General features: G+C 41.3%; 2 protein-coding genes across 2 annotated transcripts in view; both read left to right on the top strand.

Moving 5' to 3' along the window:
* The first annotated feature begins 15 nt into the window (after positions 1-15).
* UTP15 (UTP15 small subunit processome component) lies at positions 16-9487 on the top strand. The gene is made up of 12 exons (XM_051643269.1): positions 16-347; positions 836-928; positions 1013-1197; positions 2159-2337; positions 3324-3449; positions 4062-4197; positions 5319-5403; positions 6978-7127; positions 7307-7408; positions 7616-7749; positions 8256-8314; positions 8822-9487. Exons 1-12 carry the CDS (start codon positions 258-260, stop codon positions 9043-9045), a joined length of 1563 nt encoding a protein of 520 aa, XP_051499229.1. The 5' UTR covers positions 16-257; the 3' UTR covers positions 9046-9487.
* A 4786-nt stretch (positions 9488-14273) lies between these two features.
* Positions 14274-19508, top strand: part of ARHGEF28 (Rho guanine nucleotide exchange factor 28) — a 121395-nt gene continuing 116160 nt past the window's right edge. Inside the window, exon 1 of the mRNA XM_051642983.1 lies at positions 14274-14400. The gene's annotated coding sequence lies outside the window, so the exon portion shown is untranslated. The remainder of the gene's footprint in view (positions 14401-19508) is intronic.

The following is a 19508-nucleotide window of genomic DNA, read 5'->3' as shown; positions in this document are numbered from 1 at the left end:
GCGCGTGCAGCGCGGCCCTCCCCCCGGAGCGGAGCGGATCGAGCTCGGCGGAGCCGCCCCTGCCCGGAGCCCCCCGTCCTGTCCTGAGCCCCCTGCCCTGCCCGAGCCCCCTGCCCTGCCCGAGCCCCCCTGCCCTGCCCGAGCCCCCCCCGTCCTGTGCGGAGCCCCCCCCCGCCCGGGCCGCAGCCGCCGCCGCTCGGTGAGGAGGCGCCGCGCAGAGCTTGGCCTGGCCGGGCGGGCTCCTCCCTGGGCCGGCCATGGCCACGTACAAGCCGGTGGTGGTTCAGGCGATCCCTAAGCTCGGGGAGAAGATCACGCAGGACACGGTCTATTGGCGGGGTTACAAGGTAGGACGCGGGGCTGGGGCCGCGGGTCCCCCCGGGGGACGCCCCGGGCGGGGAGGGCCTGCGGGGCTGCGCTCTGCTTTCCCTGCCGGCTTGTGCGTCTTGCGGTGAGAAGCGGCCGTGTAGGACTGCCCCGAAACCCACGGAGCGGCTTCCCAGGAAACCAGGCTGACTCTGCCCCAGATTAGTCCAACAGACGGAGTCGTTGCCTAGGACATTTTTTTACTGCTTTTGTGCGATGAATCGAAGTATTTTAAAACTCGTGCGAGTTAACACGGTGGTATTTTTTGTCTCCAGACTCATGATTAATTGGTCAGTTGTACTGCGGGAATTGGAAAAAATCGTTAGCAGAAGTAGCTTGGTAGAAGAGAAACCCAATAGGATTGTATTTAAGAGATGGAAGTTTGAGCTCTTTGTAGAAAGAGTAGGCTTTGTTGTTTTCCTTTTTGATGGAAGTGTGTGTTTAATCGACTTTATTGCAATTATTTTAGACACCTGTTCAGATAAAGGAGTTTGGTGCTGTAAACAAAATTGACTTCTCCCCGGTTCCTCCGTACAACTACGCCGTGACAGCCTCCTCCAGGGTAAGTGGCTCTTCCGGGCTTTTATGGCTTTGCCCTTCAGCTGGCACCACGTGAGCCGCCTTAACGCCTTCCTGCCTTTGCTAGATCCACATTTACGGCCGCTACTCTCAGGAGCCAGTCAAAACGTTTTCTCGCTTCAAGGATGCAGCTTACTGTGCGACCTACCGGGAGGACGGCAGCCTGCTGGTTGCTGGCAGCGAGGAGGGCAGCATCCGCCTCTTCGACATCGGCGGGAAGGCACCGCTGAGGCAGTTTGATGGTCACACCAAGTAAGGCAGCGTCGTGTTTTCCTGTCTCTGCAAGAGCTTGTTTGTTGTGTTCCCGTGTACGAGAGTAAATGCATGTTCTAGTGTAGGTAGGTGTCTGTTAATGTATTGGATGCTGTGGTTCCGTGATGCTGATAAGCACGTTTTAGTTTGTGAGGGCAGGAAAAGAGAGTTCTAAAAAGTGGCTAAACAGAAACAGTGAAGAAATACCCCAGAAAGAGCAGGAATCTCTTAAAAAAAACCCCAAACAAACAGAAAAAAGTGCATGATGGCAGGGTGGGGTTGGGGAGAGGAAGGATATTGAAGAGGAGTGCTGATATTCCAGTGAGGAGAAGACAATGATAACGCTTAGATTAAACAGGTTGCTGTGCTGTGGAAGACCAATACATGTTTTGTCTACCTAGAGAAACAAGAAGCTCCCTCTCCCAGGAAAGCACTGTCAGACCTTGAGAGTGTTTCTGGTTTCAGTCTGTAGTAGTAGATTGGGTGTTGATCTTATGTCCTAACCACTACGTTAACTGTAATAAGAGTTTCTGTCGTAGTCATTTTCTATTGGGATGGTACAATGATAACACAAGATTTAGAGATACTAAAAGACAAGAAGCGTGTCCAACCCAGTCATACTTAAAACTCATTAGTAGGTTGTTTTTTTTTTTCTAAAGAACAGTGCTAATACACAGACCTGTAAGTAACCAATGCAGAATTTTCAGCTTTCAAATCAGATCTGTAAAACATTTAAGGCAGATCATATCAGTGCTTAAGTAAGCGTCTGGCAGCATGACCCTTTTCTGACTGGAAATATAAGAACTAGTGTGTTTTTAACCTCTGAAGTGAGACTTTGTAACTTCCAAGAGTAAATACATAGTACTTTTAAGTTAGAAATAATACTTTAATGATCTCTTAGTACAGACTGTCTAGAAATATGGATATATTTTAACTTAATATTTTGGACTTTGATTTCTAGAGCTATTCATGCAGTGGGCTTCCTGTCAGATAAATACAATATATTTTCTGGTGGTGATGATTATTCATCAAGTGTCTGGAATATTCCAAGGGCTAAAGAGATAGTCTCATACAGTGAACATACGGACTACGTGAGATGTGGCTGTGCAAGCAAAGTGAATGCAGATGTCTTCGTAACAGGTTTGATTTTATAGATGCTTCTTTCGGGTTGAATTGAAAAAAGATAGTTTTTTATACAATAGGATCTTGCTTATTATATTATAAAGATGGAGGATGTGTCTTTCTACTCGGTGCCTACTTTGTTGCTTGCTTTTTAAGCTTGACACTGGTGTTTGCAGGGAAAATCGGAGCAAACTGATTTTTAACATCTTTTTGCTTTAGCCTGTGAGGGTTAATGGGTCTGTTCTGACTGGCCTTTGATAAGATTTAAGAAAATCCTTCAGTTGAGATTGACTGAAGTGTTTTATCAGCTTTCTGGAGGAGGACACTACTTCCATTGCAGTTTGTACAGTTCAAAACTGGCAGACTGAAAACGGAAAGGTTGTGTGAGGAATTACTTGAAACCAGCTGCTTTTGGTTTTCCTAGCAGGAGCTTCCTATTAGTTTGTGGCAAATTGCTATTTGAAAAAAAAAAAAAAAAAGGTATTCTTTACTTCAGGAGGCACAAGAGGCTAGGTTTCATAAGGTTGCTTGATATTTACTGTTATAAATAGACTTTATCAATAGAAGGGAAATAAAATTAAGACTGATATTACTTTTAAGGCCTGATGTGTTTCCAGGGTTAGAATTAGAAGATTTATGTTGCTGTATGAAGGCTGTAAATTAAAGAGGGTAAACCACAGGTTCTTCTAAGTGTATGGTTTAAATCTGTTTGTGTTTGGCAGGAGCTGATGTAGTTTGTAGGATCATAGAATCATAGAATCACGGGGAATGGAAGGGACCTCTGTATCGGGTCCGACCTCTCTGCTGCAGCAGGAATACCTAGGGCAGATCACACAGGAACGTGTCCATATGGGTCTTGAAAGTCTCCAGAGGAGGCTCCACAACCTCTCTGGGCAGCCTGTTCCAGTGGTCTGTAACCCTCATAGTAAAGAAAGATGTGGCTGTTTCAGTTCCTGAAATAACTGAAATTTTGAAACTGAAGGTATTTACTGTGTTATTTGCAGGTTCCTATGATCACACTGTTAAACTGTTTGATGCACGAATAAAAAGTAGCGTCATGACAATAGAACATGGCCAGCCTGTGGAGAGTGTGCTTCTCTTCCCTTCTGGTGGGCTTCTGGTATCTGCAGGTACTTCAGTATAACCAAATTTCTTTTCTGTGTCCCTAATTTGAGAAATATTTTGTCTGCTTCTTCCTTGGGTGTTTTTTTCATTTGTTAATGAAGTGTTAAGTGGTGTAAGAGCTGGATTTCTGAAAGATCTTTAGGAATTGGTGTTGACCTGGAGGGTGAAGGTGAGAGTCTCCTTGTCACTGCTTTGATTTTCTTATAGTTGGTCCAGAAAAAAAACCCCACCTACATTTAATTATAAGATACAGACTTTAATTAGCTCAGTGCTAAAGTGAAAGAATGAACATATGTAAGAACTTTTGAAAGATGTAACTTAATGTTGACAGGGTTTTTTAATCTCCTCCTGCCATTGTATCAGGAGTTCTGTACTCCAGTGGTATCTAGATTACTTTTGGTAAGGAGTATGTTGAATCATTCAGCCGTGTCTGCAGAACCTCCAAAAAAAGAGCAAGCTTGTAGCATGTCTTGTCCCAGGAGATAGTCATAATGGACAGGAAAGATGAGTAGGAAACTGTGTTACAAAGTAAGGACTGTATCACTCTGTGAAAGCTTCTCTAGAGAAGTGTAAATATCTAGGTATGTCACACTGTTTTGTGTGCTTGCTTCTCACAGGAGGTCGATACGTCAAAGTTTGGGATGTACTAAAAGGTGGACAGTTACTAGTCTCACTTAAAAATCACCATAAAACTGTAACTTGTTTATGCCTGAACAGCTCTGGACAAAGGTTACTGTCAGGATCCTTGGACAGGTTAGTATACTTTCTGACTTTGTTGTGATTTAAATTGTTTATGACTTTTTTCCTTTGAAAGTCATTGTACATCAGTGTGAGTCTGTGCATGATTTTTGGGCTTAAACATTCAACTGTTAGAGGTATAACTTAACTTGAAAACATGTCTTGGGACCAAGGTACATACTGTGATACAGTGATCTTTTCCTTTTAACCTGAATGTCAGTGAGGGTTGCATGTGCCACTTGGCAATGTGTGTGGGGAAGTTCTGAATAAGCATTCATTTTTCTTAATCTCAGAACAGTTAGTTTAGACTATATGCAGTTTCCATAAAAGTAACTATTTTTAACTCTTCATTAATATAGTTTAAATAACTGTAAGTGTATTAGTAGACACCTTTACAGAGCCTGTTTTTTGTGTATCTTTTTTGTGTATCTTTTTTGTACCCAAGGTACACAGGTGAAATAGATCCTCCTTGCTTTTTTGTTTGTTGTGAGTTGAATTGCTGTCCATCGGTACTCAATCTGTTTTCTCTGAGATGTGAGAAATACTAAGTGGTCTGAAATGAGAGTAGTCTGTTCTCTTCCTTCCTCCCTCCCTCCTGTATTTCCTAGGCTTTCTCAGCCTTTGTGGTTGCAGAGCATAAGCTGATGGATCACACTGTCTGTGTGGCTATTAATCATTCAACGCTAACAACACTGAAGTTCATGCATGCTGTAAAATGATGTTTTGTTTTCCCGTTTGTTAAATGTTTCCTACCTTCAACCAAATCAGTAAAGAGCAGCTGGGTACATCTGTGGGTTTACTTCCATAGATGGTTGATAGACCTTACATTTGATTCCTAATAAGCATTGCTGAAGTCAGGTAGTTGCTACATTTGTCTTAAGTTTCTTCTTCTTGCCCTTTTCTAATATTTTTTTGGGGAAGGATAATCCTTTCTTTACTTCTGCATATCTTTAAACAAAACCTTTCTGTTGCAGGAGGGATAGTAACTAATAAGCTTAGTGGCAGTCTGAATAGTGCTTTGTATAAACACTCTGTTTCCTTAAATGATCTATGGAAGTTGAGAGTGATTATATTCCTGTATGATGCCTGCAATAAGGCATTAGTAATGAGGTTTTAATCATTACTTTTCTGTATAGGCATGTGAAGATTTACAGTACTACATCCTATAAAGTAGTCCACAGCTTTAACTATGCAACATCCATCCTCAGTCTTGCACTGTCGGTAAGTACATTAGAAATCTTCCTAGGCCTGGTAATTACTGATACATTTTAAGTCACTGAAGTAACTCAGTTTTTCTTTCATTGCTACTGGTTGTTCACAAGAATGCTGTACAGGGGAAGTAGGTTGACTGAGTAGATTCCTCCTGAACAAAAAATGCATTAAGAGTTTTTAAACATAATATACGGAGATACCAGATGCTAGATCTGTACAAAATGATATGTTTATCAAGGACAGTATATATCACAGGGAGAGTATTCAGTTTAGAAGGGAAATCCTTTGACTTTAAGAAGATCATACTCATGTTTTGCATTTCAGGAACCTTGTAAGTTCTCTTGTGTGGCAGTGCTAAAAGGAAAGAAGTACTTAATTTGTTGAGAAGCTCTGTATAGGGTGAACTTTTCTTAAAAGTTGTTGGTGTCAGGTTGGTATGAGGAAGAAAAGAGAAGAGGGCATGAGGTATGAGCATGAACAAATTTTGACGAGGCAGTGGTCTTACGGTCTTGGAAACAGAAAGACTCTTGTTTCTCTGAAACATTTCAGTTCCGGTGAATAAGTGATGTGCTGGCCAAAAGTCTGGAGGCTTGCACCGCGTTAAAACAATGATGCTGTCATGTAGTCACCTTCATTGGACACCTCTAAACTAGACATTGACCAAATGGTCTTGGTCCAGACCTGTCATAATTCTGTGGGCTTTTATCATATCTCTCAGCTGTCTTTTTTTCCCCACACTGAAGAGTTCTGTCTCAAATTAAGCCAATCTTTTATTATCTTCAGGACTTTTTGATTCTCTATTCTGAATCTGCTACTGCTTTTGAGAATGACTTCAGAGGATTTAAGCTGTGGGTAAACAATGAATTTATTCAGTAGCAATAATGACTTCCTAGTTTTTATTTTTTATGTAGCAATTCCTAACACTTTTTTTTTTTCTTCTTACCAGCAGTTGAGCATTCAGCTAATGTTTAATGTTTTCATAGAATTACCCGTTAATATTAACAGTTCAGAACTCACTATTTGATATGTGACATCAGTTTTTTTCTCCAGTGCATCATTTGAAATTATGACCCTTAGCATCAAATACAGGCAGTTTTTATGTAGGTGAAATTTATACCAGTCACTGGTATTTTAACAACTTTCACTTGTTTCTCAAAAATCTTGCTGTTCCATGATAGCTTTCTCATAGGTGGTGTTCAGGTCTGCTGTATGGCATGGAACACCCAAAGGCAGTTGTACACCATTGAAAAAAAAAGTCCACAACCTGTCATAGATTATACTTACAGAAGGATGTTAAGGCGTATTTGAGCTTGCTTCATTAGTCAGGCTATAGTCCCTCTAGGTATTTGTTCAAGGTTTATTAGATGGGTAATGGTGCTTATTGTCATAGCCTTTAAGCTGTCCCGGTTTGGAACAAGGTATTTGACCACAGGACCTCATAGAGGGGCCTTCCAACTTAAGTCATTCTATAATGCTGTGGCTAGAGCCTTATCATGAAGCATAACAATTACAAAAATCTGCACGGCAGAGCATGCACCATCAAATAAAACACTAGGTTCCTAACTGTGATTTCTTCATTTTAGCCTGAAGATGAAACCATAGTCGTAGGCATGACCAATGGAGTACTAAATGTTAAACACAGAAAACCTGAAGAAAGGAAAGAAGAGTCTCAAAAGAAGAGACAACCAGCATATAGAACCTACATGAAAGGAAGAACTTACATGCCTAAACAGGTATAGAAGGGTGACAAAATGTATCCTGAAGCACTTCTCAACATTTCTTTTTGGTTTGATATGTGCTAAGTTGAAGAAAGAAGGAAGGGAAGATGCAAAGACTTACAAGCTTGTTCATGGTAATGTCTAATCCATTGTGTGTATGTCTGTCTGATTCTGAACTGGTCTTCCAATTCTAGGAAGATTTCTGTGTTAGTAAACCAGTAAAACGTGTTTTGAGGAAGTATGACAAGCTGCTGAAGAGCTTTCAGTCTTCCAAGGCCCTTGATGCAGTACTGGAGGTAAGGCATTGTTTTTTGTCTCGTCAGAGTTGTGTGCTGTCATCTGACATGGATTATTTTCCTATATGTCAAACTCATTGTATTTCAATGTATAACCAGAGAGGAATCAAAATTGTGTGTTCTGTTTTGGTTTTGCTGACATCAGTCCTGTTTTGTGTGTAAAGATGTTGCTTTGATACTCAACTGTTCTTATGTATATGTGTCCAGCCACCCATCCGGCTTTATACTCCTGAAGTTACAGTTGCAGTCATGCAGGAACTACATCGCAGAGGAACACTGAGGAGTGCGCTGGCGGGACGAGATGAGAAGCAAATTAATCTCCTTCTTACCTTTGTAGCAAGGTATTATTTTTACCTGAGTTCTCCCTGACTATTTTGAGACCTGTATTTCTTAATAGTTTTTACTAGAGATTCTCCACAGAGACAGTGGAACAGTAGTACTCTTGAAATCTTGCATGCCCTCTACTTTCTGTTACCAGGGTCTGGAAATTTCACTCATCGTGCTGAACTAGTTTACCTACTAACACAAAAAAAATTACTGGTAGTATGAAAGAGTGTATTATACTTTGCCAGGCATTCTACCCTTAGCTATTAATTTCTGTCTCCTGAATGGAACTTGTACCTGCATGTACTTGAGGCTTTTGCCAGTCCTGCAAACCTCACTGCCTTCCTGAAAGGCGAAAGTACTACATGTAGCTTTTTTGAGCTTGCATCTCTGACTGCTCTTTTGTGATGTCTATTCATGCTAAAAAAAAATTTGTCCATATGCCTGTATGAAAAAGCCTTTTGTTGGTGGGAGGAGTGCAGTTGGCAAAATCACTAAACTGGAGTGTCTTCTAATTTTGCAGGCGTGTGATTGAACCTAGGTTTACTCCTGTGCTGGTCACTGTTGCAGATATGATCACGGGTAAGTACAACATAAAAAAGATCCTCGAAGCCGTATAGCTAGCTTAGAAAGAAGGTTAAAAGTACTGCATTTTTAAAAAAACATACCTTTACAGATTTGCTTATAAGCATGAACCAGTGTCAAGAGAATGACCCAAAAGAGATACTGGCAGGTGACTTTGCCCATAGTCAGTATCTAATTTGCACCAGCTGCAAAAAGTTCCTCATGGTCTCTGAGCATCTTAGATACTCCATGCTTTTAAAATTATATAGTGCAGGTGTCTTGTGCTTCCCAGTGAGGAAAAAGTAGTATTTGAGGTAACAAAAACTTCTGTTTCTCTTCTTTGGCTTGCTGTTACTGTGAGTACATACCAATATTTAACACTATTTTCAGAATACTGTGGAAGTTGTCATATTAGTCCACCATGTTGGACTTGTGCCAAACTCCTTAAATACATGTCTAACTAGCCAGTATGATTTTTGTGGTTTTATAGATACATGGATTCTTAAGTGACTTTTTTCTTCACAGACATTTATCAGCCTGTGGTTGGGCAGTCAGCGATTGTTGATAGACAATTCTTGAAACTTCAGGAAGCCATAGGAAAAGAGATTGACTATCAAGAGGAGCTACTAGAAGTTTTGGGAATGATGGATACACTGTTTGCTACTTTTACTAAGAGAAGAGATACTTACCTAGAAGAGAAAAAAAGTAATGGCCTTATGAAGACTGTTAAAACAAATAAAAATAACTGATTGAAAATCATCACAATAAATTTTAACACAACTAAACTTACATGAGGACTTGAAATACATGAGCTGTTCTCCTGTAACTTCATAGTAGTGACACTGAAAATAAGCCCCTCTGTATTGAAGTTCTGTCTTCCAAATTGTGTTTTTAGTAGGCTGAAGTACTGAAGAAAGGGAAAGAAGGACGTTACCAAGATTTTCCATGGAATATTTTTCAAACAATTGAATTTTAAAGTTTTATTCCAAAGTTATGTAACTTGAAGAGTGCTTTGTGCATCCTGTACTAAGTACTTTGATTTAGACAAATAGCCAACGATTTTCAGTTTTTATTTACAAGAAAAAAAGTGAGGTTTGTCTAATTTTAATGTGTCATTGTCCTTATTTAAGATTAATATTCTGTCTTGCGTACTTGGACATAGGAATAAAATAATGAATTCATTTGATAAAACTTGTCTACCTTCTGTTTTCTTTTCCTGCTTCATCTTAATTTCAAACTTCCATGAATTTGTAGGAAACAGCAAAATGACTCAAGAAAACAAGCGCATGTTCTTGTTTTGTTTAGTGCAATAGAAGATATACACTTAGGAATATTGAAAAGTTTGCTAAGTTCATTTTTTAATTTATGAATCAGAATTCTTTAGAAATAGACAATTCTTACTTCTAAAGAGAAATTAATTCAAACTATGTAGTGAGTAAGCAAACTGCACACTGGTGTAAAAATCCTCAGCTAAGTAAAAGAACTCAGTAATTCTATCCCTTTCTATATGCTGTATGTGCCATTTGAGTCTACATTGTTAGCAGTGTGTGTGAGGACTGGGGTAGTAGTTTATTTCAGCTTTAAGCAGTGCTAGAGAAGGATGTTGTGCTTTGGAAAGCTGGGTGTGCCAAAGGCTGCTCAACTTGTGTAGGATGACAATAGGGTGTAACTTTGTCCTTAACCTGTCCTGACCTAAGGGGCAGGCTTTCTCACAGACCCGCTGCTCCAAGGGAAAACCTAATACCCATCTTCCTGGCATAAACTGTTTTTATGGACTTAAGTCAGATCTGACCTGTTTGCCTGGGCCAAGACACCCCACTGGCTGGGGACCCTGGTAGCTGTCAGAGGTTCTCACCCTGACAACCCCCAAATTCCCCTCAAAGCCAGGTGCCACTGAGTCTGCTGGCAGTTCCACCTCCCAGCAGGGGTTAAGACCAGAAATAAGTCTTAATGCCACCCAGTCCAACCCAACAAAGGTGGGCCCATCGGGGGTTCAGCCAGCTCAGAGAGCTGAACAGATAATAGTATAACCACCCCCACTCCAGTGGGAGTGGGGAGGCATGAGTACTCTGCCACGTCTAGGAAAACTTAGGGGTAATAATAAGGCGCATGTTCAAGCAAACTTGAAACTTTTTGTTTCCTTGCTGCTTACTTAACTATTTTAATTTTATTTCTGCTAGTAGACCAGAACTTTATTTTATCTTTTAGGAAATCTTATGTGCTACTCTTAATTATATGACTTAATAAGGCAGTATTTCTTAGGAGACTTCACACAAAATGAGTTTCCTGGGCGGGTAAATGCTTCCTGAAACTTTCTTACTCCATGACCTTTCAGTAGTGCTTGGAGTTGAAGACAGACATTTATCTTGGCAAACCGGTGTTCCACAGTTTGAGGACCACTGGCTTTGACATCAAACATATTCTTAGTTCTTACTTACAATATTAATGTCTAAAGTGCGTGTCCACTGTAGCGTCGCTAAGTTTAGTGTGTGGCCAGCAGAACCATAGGAAAAAGTTAGATGAAAATAGCAGATTAGCTTGATCTAAATTAGAGAGATAGGATTTGGTGGGTGGACTATGAAATGGATGGGGAATTGGTTGCATAGTTGCACCCAAAGGGTAGCAGTCAATGGCTCAATATACAGATGGGTATCGGTGGCAAGTGGTGTCCCACAGAGGTCTGTATTGAGACCAGTGCCGTGTAGTATCTTCAATGATGTAGACAACAGGATTGAGCAAGTTTACAATACCAAGCTGAGTGGTAAGGTTGGTGCACCCAAGAGATAGGATTCCATCTAGAGGGCTCTAGGCAAGCTGGAGAAGTGGGCCCATGTGAATCTTACGAGGCCTAACAAGGCCAAGTGCAAAGTCCTGCACCTGGGCTGGGGCAACCTCCAGTACCGATACAGGCAGCAAGTTGAAGGGATTGAGAAGAGCCCTGAGGAGAAGGGGTGGATGAAAAGCTGGTGGATGAAAAGCTGGACATGAGCTGGCAATGTCTGATCACAGCCCAGAAAGCCAGCAGCACATTATCTGATGCCCTAGAATCTAGTATTTTTAAGCTTTAAGGTGTAATGTCATGAAGTGAACTAGTTAAAGTATTTGTGCATTGGATGGGAGAGGATGTAATGCTGGGTGTCCTGTTTGAGGCCAGGATATTCTTTATACTTCCTTCTATGTACCCTGCTGATATACAAACCAGGGGATTTATTGAAAACAAGTGCCTTCCTTGATTTCTAGATCATTTGGGAGTTAGGAGATTGTTTATCTTTGACATATATTTGATTGATTAATTTTTTCCGATTGGTACATACTTGACAAGAAGCATGTCTGTTACTTTTTTGGCATAGGAAACATGTTTGCAGTTGTTTATTGGAAAGAGGGAACACCTCCCTGCCCTCAAATATTGTTATGGCTCAGAAGGCATGACTTGTTGGCTTGTCAACCCTGTCTATACCGTTCTGCTCAGGGACTCGAATGTATGGGAATGGAGCCAAAAGGTGGCAACCAGATGAGCTCCCAAACCTCAACTGTTTTGTGAGTTAGGTTGCTGTTTCTCCATCTGGAAAGGGAACATAGGATCTAGTAGGTTTACTGCATCACAATCTACATTTTTAAAAAGACCCTAAAGCTGCTCTTAGGAGGAAACTGTTATATACACTTCTATTTTTTTCATGCATAGGTTTCACTGTGAAATGAAGTGAAAATAGATGACGAGGCTCTGAGTATTGGAGATCTGTATTGATCAAATAGTAGATTTCAGCTACTATTGGCTGGCTTTCTCAATACGTCTGATAAAAAAATAATGTTGTTCCTTATTACATCTTAAACACATTATTTTTCTTGAACTGTGGTTGAACTGGTCCCGCTTAAAGACGTGGTGTTTGGTCATGGAAGGCTTCTGAAGCTGGAACAGTTCTCTTTAAGACACACAATTGTTCTTATACGGTTACAAAATTTCCTACAGTCTTCTGTGTAAATTAAAATAACGTGATACACTTTTCTCCTTCCTAAATGGAACACTTTCTCATTGTTCGCCATCATCATCTGCAACTTTTATAACTGCACCATAAAGTGCATTTGTTTGCTCTCAAGTGATGAGGGCCTAGCAAGTGACCATTTGAAAAGTCATTTCATAACGCCATGCTTGTTCAACCACTTATAAAAGGCCAAAAGTTTGTAATTTTAAAACAGTAAGTTATGACACTTCCATACAGAAAGACAAACAGGATGGGGAATGAAGTGTGTTTGCTGTCTTATTTATAATTATTAGCCTCAGCTGGTGTTTGATAACATACTAAGACTTTCAATGACAAAGTCATAGGTAGGATCTTCCACATGGCTTTTTAATAGATTGTGTAAATTCACTTTCTTATCCAATTTGAAGACTAACTTCCAGGTGAATAAGGACATGACTTGTTGCAAATGAAATTGAAAGGTGTATTTACTTGAAACAGTGAAACTTAGGTTTGTGTCATGACCTGAAATGGCAAATATTTATTTCAGTATTATAGGTTATTACAAATTTACCACTAGTAAAGCAGCACAGATAGTTATGATTCTTCTAAGCATACATATAAACTGATCACAGAATTGGAGCCAATTAAACTGATGCCAAGAGTGGGTCCAATCAACAGTGGAGAATGTCTTGCTTCAAAGACAGACTGTGTCATGGAGTTTGGAGGCAGCCATGTGTCCCCAGCAAGAGTCAAGTCTGTCTAGAAGATCTCATAGAAAAGGGTGCTTGCATGGGAAGTTGTCAGATAATTAATTTTTGGTCAAAAGCATGAAATTTTTGTATTGCAGAGACATAAAGGGGCATGGGAAACCACCTTGCGGGACAGCCAATATATAATGATGTTTTCTGTTTTCTCAGACTAATTTTTATTTTTCCAGGTTGTTTTCATGGTTTTTCATTTAGAACAGCCAATGGCAGTTGCCAATTCCTTCTTTCTCGGAATTTTTTCCTGGTTTTCCAGACTATTTTTCACCTTTACAGATGATAAGTTGCTGTTACATTTCCTCAGTTTTGTGCATATGGAGAGTATCTCAGGGTATCTGTAGTTTCTTGGTGCCTAGCTGCACTTCAAAGATGTGCTCCTTAAGGATGCGCTAGTTCCCAGGTTGGTGGCACTTAATCTGTCAGTATTTTAACAGGTATCTCCTGTTCAGTGTTTTTCCTTTCTAACCAGGTTACCTTTACCACTGCTTCTATCAGAGTGCCAACAGCATATGAAATAAGACAGCTTGGGTTAGGCTTTTTAATTTTACTTGATATAATAAATATATATTTATTAAATAAACTTGTCTTGCCAAGTAAGAGAAAATATGATATTTGAATGAAAAAATTGTACTTTTTTTTTTTTCTTTCCCCAGAAGATATTAATGTTCCTGAGTAGTTTTGACACTGTGCATCACTGCTCTTTAGTGGAAGGGACTGTGCCATACTGTAGTGAAGATGCACTGGTAATGGCAGTTGCTAAAAGGCTGCTATAACAAAGCATTAAAAATATGACAGAGAAACCAGTAACTTGAGAAGGGGATGAGCAACGCTGTGGAAGTGTAATATTGAAGTGACTAATACAGCCAGCAACTTCTGATTGATTGACGTGGGCAGCGCCTTGCTGGGTGCTGAGCGACCGCGGCCCGAGGCGGGGGGAGGCAGGGAGGGCTCCGGCTGCTGCGTGGGGGTGCTGCGGCGGCCCCCCGGAATCTTCTCCTGCCGCCTGCAGCTGCACTCCGGCCGGGAGAGGGCAGCGCTCCCGTCCGAACGGCTCTGGGGACTGTGCTCCCCCTCCGGGGGCCGGGGCGCTGTCGGGGCCGCCCAGGGCTGCCCGCGGGGGGTCCCGCCTTCCCTCCCTCCCACCTGCCCCGTCGAGCAAGAGCGGCTCCTCCTGCTGCTGAGGCGGCCTGCCTCGGGGGCTGCTACTCAGCAGCCTCACACTAGTTTCCGCTATCCGGGCTCAGCACAGCGCGGTTTTGTTTCCTCGCCCTGCTGGCTGCCCGGGTCCAGGGTCGGCGCGTCCCGACGGCCACCCGCAGGGACGGCTCCTCCCCGGGCAGCGCGGGCGGCTGCAGAGCCTCGCCCGGGACGCCCCGCGTAGGTAAGGCGGTCGGCTGCCCCCGGGGCCGGTGGCACCTGCTGCCCGGCAGCCCCGCGGGGGGACAGGGTGGGCGCGGGGGCCGGGCGGGTCGCTCTCTGCCTTCTCCGGGGCGCGACGTGCAGCCCTGGCGGGGTTCCGCCAACTGTGCGCCCTGCGCCTGGGAGGGCTCCTCTCGTGTCCGGGGAGAACGCTGCCCCTGGGCTGTCAGCTACCGGCCGAAGTCCTAACAGTGCGGAGAGGGAGGACTTATTTTCTATATATACTTTCCCCCCACCCCCACCCCCCCCCCGTTGGTTCATTATTTTGCCGTAAGAGCTGGTCTTGTTTTTTTCAGTTCTTGTCTTCAGGTGTTTGGTTTTAATCGTGGAAGTGCTTGTCTTAGCCAGAGCAATATTTTTTTAACTTATTTACTTTAGGTTCTTGTGACAACAAGGAAACAAAAGCTTTTCTAACAGTAAAATTCTGAGAAACAACTTTTGAAGCAGTTCTTGGTAGCGTCTCGTTGAGATCTTGGTGTATACAGCTTACAGTTGCACAAGTTTTCAACCTGCACCGTGATTCTTAGACAGAAAAAATGCTCTGAAGTCCTTTGTTTTCATTTGGTCCTATTTAATAATGGGTGTAGTTCCTCTACCTCGTTATAAAGCACATAAGTGTGATAGAAAGCCTTAAAGAGGACACAGGTGTTTTCTTTTGTAGAAATAATTTTATTTCTACCACACTTTGTGGAAATAGGACTAGAGGAGGCATTTGAGCAAGAGGGATTTTCCCACATGGATAAAAAATGAACTGTGTACTGTGACTGGTATGAAAAATTGACAGGACAAAATCTGGTGAAAAGACTGGAGTACCTAAGTGCTTTCTTTTTCCAAAGTGGTGTTTGAATATCAAATGCAACAAAAAAAAGTGCTTCTATATATGTATGTTAATACTAATCCACGAGGAAATTAATCTGGCCTTCTCAGCTGACTTGTAAATTAGATACCTGTGCCAACATCTTGTTACATAATATCAGGGAGGAGTATTCCTTTTGTCGATCTGAAGCTGCTGCTGTTACTCAGGAGAAGTTCCCATTGTCTCCTCCGAGAGTAGTTTCTTTGTGGGGCTGTTTCAGAAGGGCAGAGTGTGTGAAATGGTCCGTCATACTTTGAATTTGAATACAACACCTTGAACGAGAATTTGCACTAGGAAAAAGGCAGAATAGCCTATGACTAATGTAGTGGCTCAGAAGATGCAGTTCTGACTTTTGGCTTTGCCAGCCAAAAACCAGCTCCTTGCATGGCCACACATCAGTCAGTGGGTACCCGCACATCTCAATGTCCTGTTTATAGATGGAGGGGTATGGTAATCTCAGGACAGGAACCTATATTCTCTCTGCCTAGTTCTAAGGTGCCACCTAGAACAAGAAGCAGAATTTGTATCACTGAGCATGTTTGTGGGAAGTATTGAAGCTACAGAAGTCTTCATTTGCACCAGGAGCTTTAATACGTTTTTGACTGGAGCACTCCTTTTTTTTTCCCTTTGCTATTAGCCTCAATATTACTACACCTATATCATTTCTCACTTCCTGTCTCCAGAATTTTTATTTTATTTTATATTTAATTTTCCTCAATATTTTCTGCTGAAATTCTTCAAAGTTTACTGAATTTTCAAAGATTCACGGGTTTTCCTATGGACTGCTTTACCCATGTGAGCTCTGTCTTTCAGGCTCATGATCATTAAGACAAGTGGGTACCACTAAACTGCATTAATGATTAGAAGAGGGCTGTTAGGTGGAATAGTCATCTTTCACAATGGAAGCTGCTTCTATGAATATCAGAGTTATATCTAATGAGTTTTTGTATCTAAAATATGTCCCTAGAGCAGATAGGACAGGAAACAAAACAGAGACAGAAAAGAAAGGAGAAAGCAGAGATACAGAGGACAGCAAGCGAGAGAATAGTTACCATTACGGTCCAGCAGTGTCGTCAGTGGGGAATGTGTTTCACCAACCTCAGGAGCAGGCTTCTGTGTAAGAGGCATTTTTCTAGAGTTTGTTTCTGTATTTTAAAATCTAAATCTAATTTTAAAAGGTTAAAAAATGTGAGCCTTCTTTTAAGACTCTTTAAATATTTTTCCCTGCTAAGGAGCACAAAATGCCTGTGGCTTAAAAACATTAAAGAGATGCAATAGCCTTGATTGGGGTGATTTTTATTTGGAAGAATATTTAAATTTCTTTGTGTCTCAGTTTGTTGAAAAGAGGGCTATTTTAAAAGGCATTTAGCTGCATTTCTTCTGTTCACTTGTGGAGTAATCAACTGTAGTGCAAGCTTCTTCATTATAAATTTAATACGCTAGGGTTTATTTTACTTCCCAGTTTGTTAGAAGGCAGTAAACAAGTGTGCTTGAGAAACTGCTAAGTGAGGGTTTCACTTTGTTGCCTCCCTATCACTCATACTCTAGATGTTCAGGACAGTCAACTGTAAAAACGAAAGATCATGTAAAAACCTTAGCTGTAAAGATGTAAAACTCTGAGTTTGGAAATCACGTTTGTTGGGCCTGTATTTTCAGCTGGCTATTTTTTTCCTTTAATTTAATTCCTCCAAATTATTTTAATCAGGTGCAGAGCAAGGATCTGCATGTAGAAGATGGTTCTCTAACACAGTGTACCTGATGGTTGCGCAGTGAGGTTCCTGTTTCTTGGGAAACTGTGAACAAGCCTTTAGGTACACATTTGTAATCTATCTCAGATGGAATCTGTAAATTCAAAAACACACTTTGGTTCAGTTGCCATGCTTGTTGAGAGGAAGCAAAGGGATGAACATTATTAATGGAAATTGGCTGATCTGTGGGCACCACACTTCAGTCTCACTGTTTTTGAAGAGTATTAAACTCTGAGAGGTATAAACACAGTATGTACAATCATTTGCATCCAGCTTAGAGGCTGTTTGGTGGGTTGATGTAGCGCCTACCTACTACAGACTGTAACTGCATGGTAAAAAATAATAAAACAGTGATAATGGTGACATGCCACACAGACATGCAGGGGAAGAGAGCTCTGTAGAAGACCTCTTAACATGCGTGTGTTGCTAAATTTTACAATGCACAAGTCATTTTGCTTCCATAAGAGTGTTAGATTTTAAAGCATCATAAATGATGCTCTGGGATTCCTGCCTACCTTCCCATGTTCTCCGGGGTGGGAGGCACTCTTGCTTTCCTGTTTCTCTAGTTCATCACAAGTAAAGGTTTAATGTGCATGTCTCAGTGTTAATAATAAGACTAATTCTCAGTTTTCTATTGGCATGAGTTTCAATGTGAACATCACCGAAAAGAAATACAATTTAAAAAGGAGGAATTGAACTCCAAGGCACCTGTGAAGCATCATTGAGGCTTTATTTACAAAGCCTGACAGTTTTCACATTCAGTCAGCTGCTTTACAATTTATGAAACACTAGTGGCCTGGGGCACAGTGGTGTGGGATGATAGTCTGAAAGGATAATAGAGGGAGCGGAGTCAAAGACTTCGTGTTTTGTTATATTTGAACTGATGCATGAAAGAAAGTGTGAAATACATATTTTGTACCACTGCTTACAATTTGCAGCCATTTGCAAGGCTTGCACACATTGTGGTCTTTTGCTGCATAATGAGCTATGGAGACTTATTACAGCATCAGTGGAGCCCTGAGTTAAGTGAAGTCCATAGGAGTGGCTGCTGGATCACAGAGCAGCATCAAAAATTTCTCTCACAGATATATGCTTTATTTACAGGCAAGAGGAGAAGTCCAAGTTGTGTGGTGTAACCTAGATTGCTGTAGGATCAATAAGTGCCTTTTGTGTTTAGGAAAATGCTGAAGATACACAGTAGATGCTAGGACAGCCAAATAGTAGTTACAGTGTTAACTAAAGGGTCACTTTGTCAGCAAGTAAAAATGCTTTTCTGCTGAGATTTTAGATAACACTTTCCCTTATACGATTTCTTAAGTGTGCACAGAGTAAAAAGAGTTTATGACCAAAGTATTTTCCATTAAAATGCAGCTTTTTTATTTTCCATCTTTTTTTTCTCTTCTTGTGGTCCTTCTAGTGTGTCTTGATAATTGGGTAAACCATGCTGTAAAATGTTCACATATGTTATATTGGAAGAAATTTGAGCGTCCTATAATTGGCAACCAGTTAAAAAAAACAAGGTGAGGGAGAGTGTTGGAGGGATTATTGAAATGTCTCATCTTTGAAAAGATTCAAAATACTCATTTTCACCTTAATAATTTTAGCTGGCTGGGAGATAAGCAATACCATTTGACTCTAGGTTCAAGGGGAGCTTGTAGATTGAGAAAAAGTTGTTAAAATTATTTTCAAATTTTTTTGTTCTTGTTCATATATTTACCTCTGCTTGACTGAAACAGATGCTGCAAGTCTCTGCAGTTTGCAGCACATCACAATAAAGTCTTTTTCTAAATTTACTGCCTAACCAGATGCTGAAAAGGGTTTTTTCTGTGAATAGATGAATCCTGCTGCTGCTGACATTGGTGTCAGCTCAGTATTTGTGGACAGTGCCTGAAGCTGGACCTGTCTGTCTGTTAGATGCCCGTCCTGTGGATTTCTGTGTCAGAGGCACAGATGTCAGAGGAAGAGATCAGGTGTCGCTCTGTGAAATTATGTGTATTCAGGATGTTGGGCAGCTCAGCTCTCCCCTTGCTATGCAGAGTAGGACTGCTCCTCAGCACCTGGGAATAGTTCTCTACATGGCACCTCATGGGCACTGGGGACTCTGCTTTTTGGGGAGGTGAGCAGTTTTTTGCTGAAGCGAGGAGGTGAGTGGTAGAGGACATGTGATAGGTCCCACCTCCAGTCCCTTGCTCTGAAATAGGTGTTGCTCAAGAGATTCTCCATAGCCAGAGCTCCAGCAGCCAAGATGAGTTACTTTAAGCCCCACATGGAGGAAACATATGAACCATTTGTGTATTTTTTTTTTTTCTAAACAACCAGCACTCATGAGAATGTGAGAAAAGCAGAAGGGATTACTTAATGCTGTGTATTGACATTTATTGTTTCTTCTGCAGGAAGAGGAGAACCCTTAGGTACATCTTTGTATCCAGGAAAGACCATTATATGCTGGTTTGTCAGGGAGCACGT

This window comes from Apus apus, chromosome Z (genome assembly GCF_020740795.1).
Source record: "Apus apus isolate bApuApu2 chromosome Z, bApuApu2.pri.cur, whole genome shotgun sequence".
NCBI classification, from domain to species: domain Eukaryota; kingdom Metazoa; phylum Chordata; class Aves; order Apodiformes; family Apodidae; genus Apus; species Apus apus.
The sequence above is the reverse complement of the archived record's forward strand: the minus strand, read 5'-3'. Positions and strand labels throughout refer to the sequence as shown.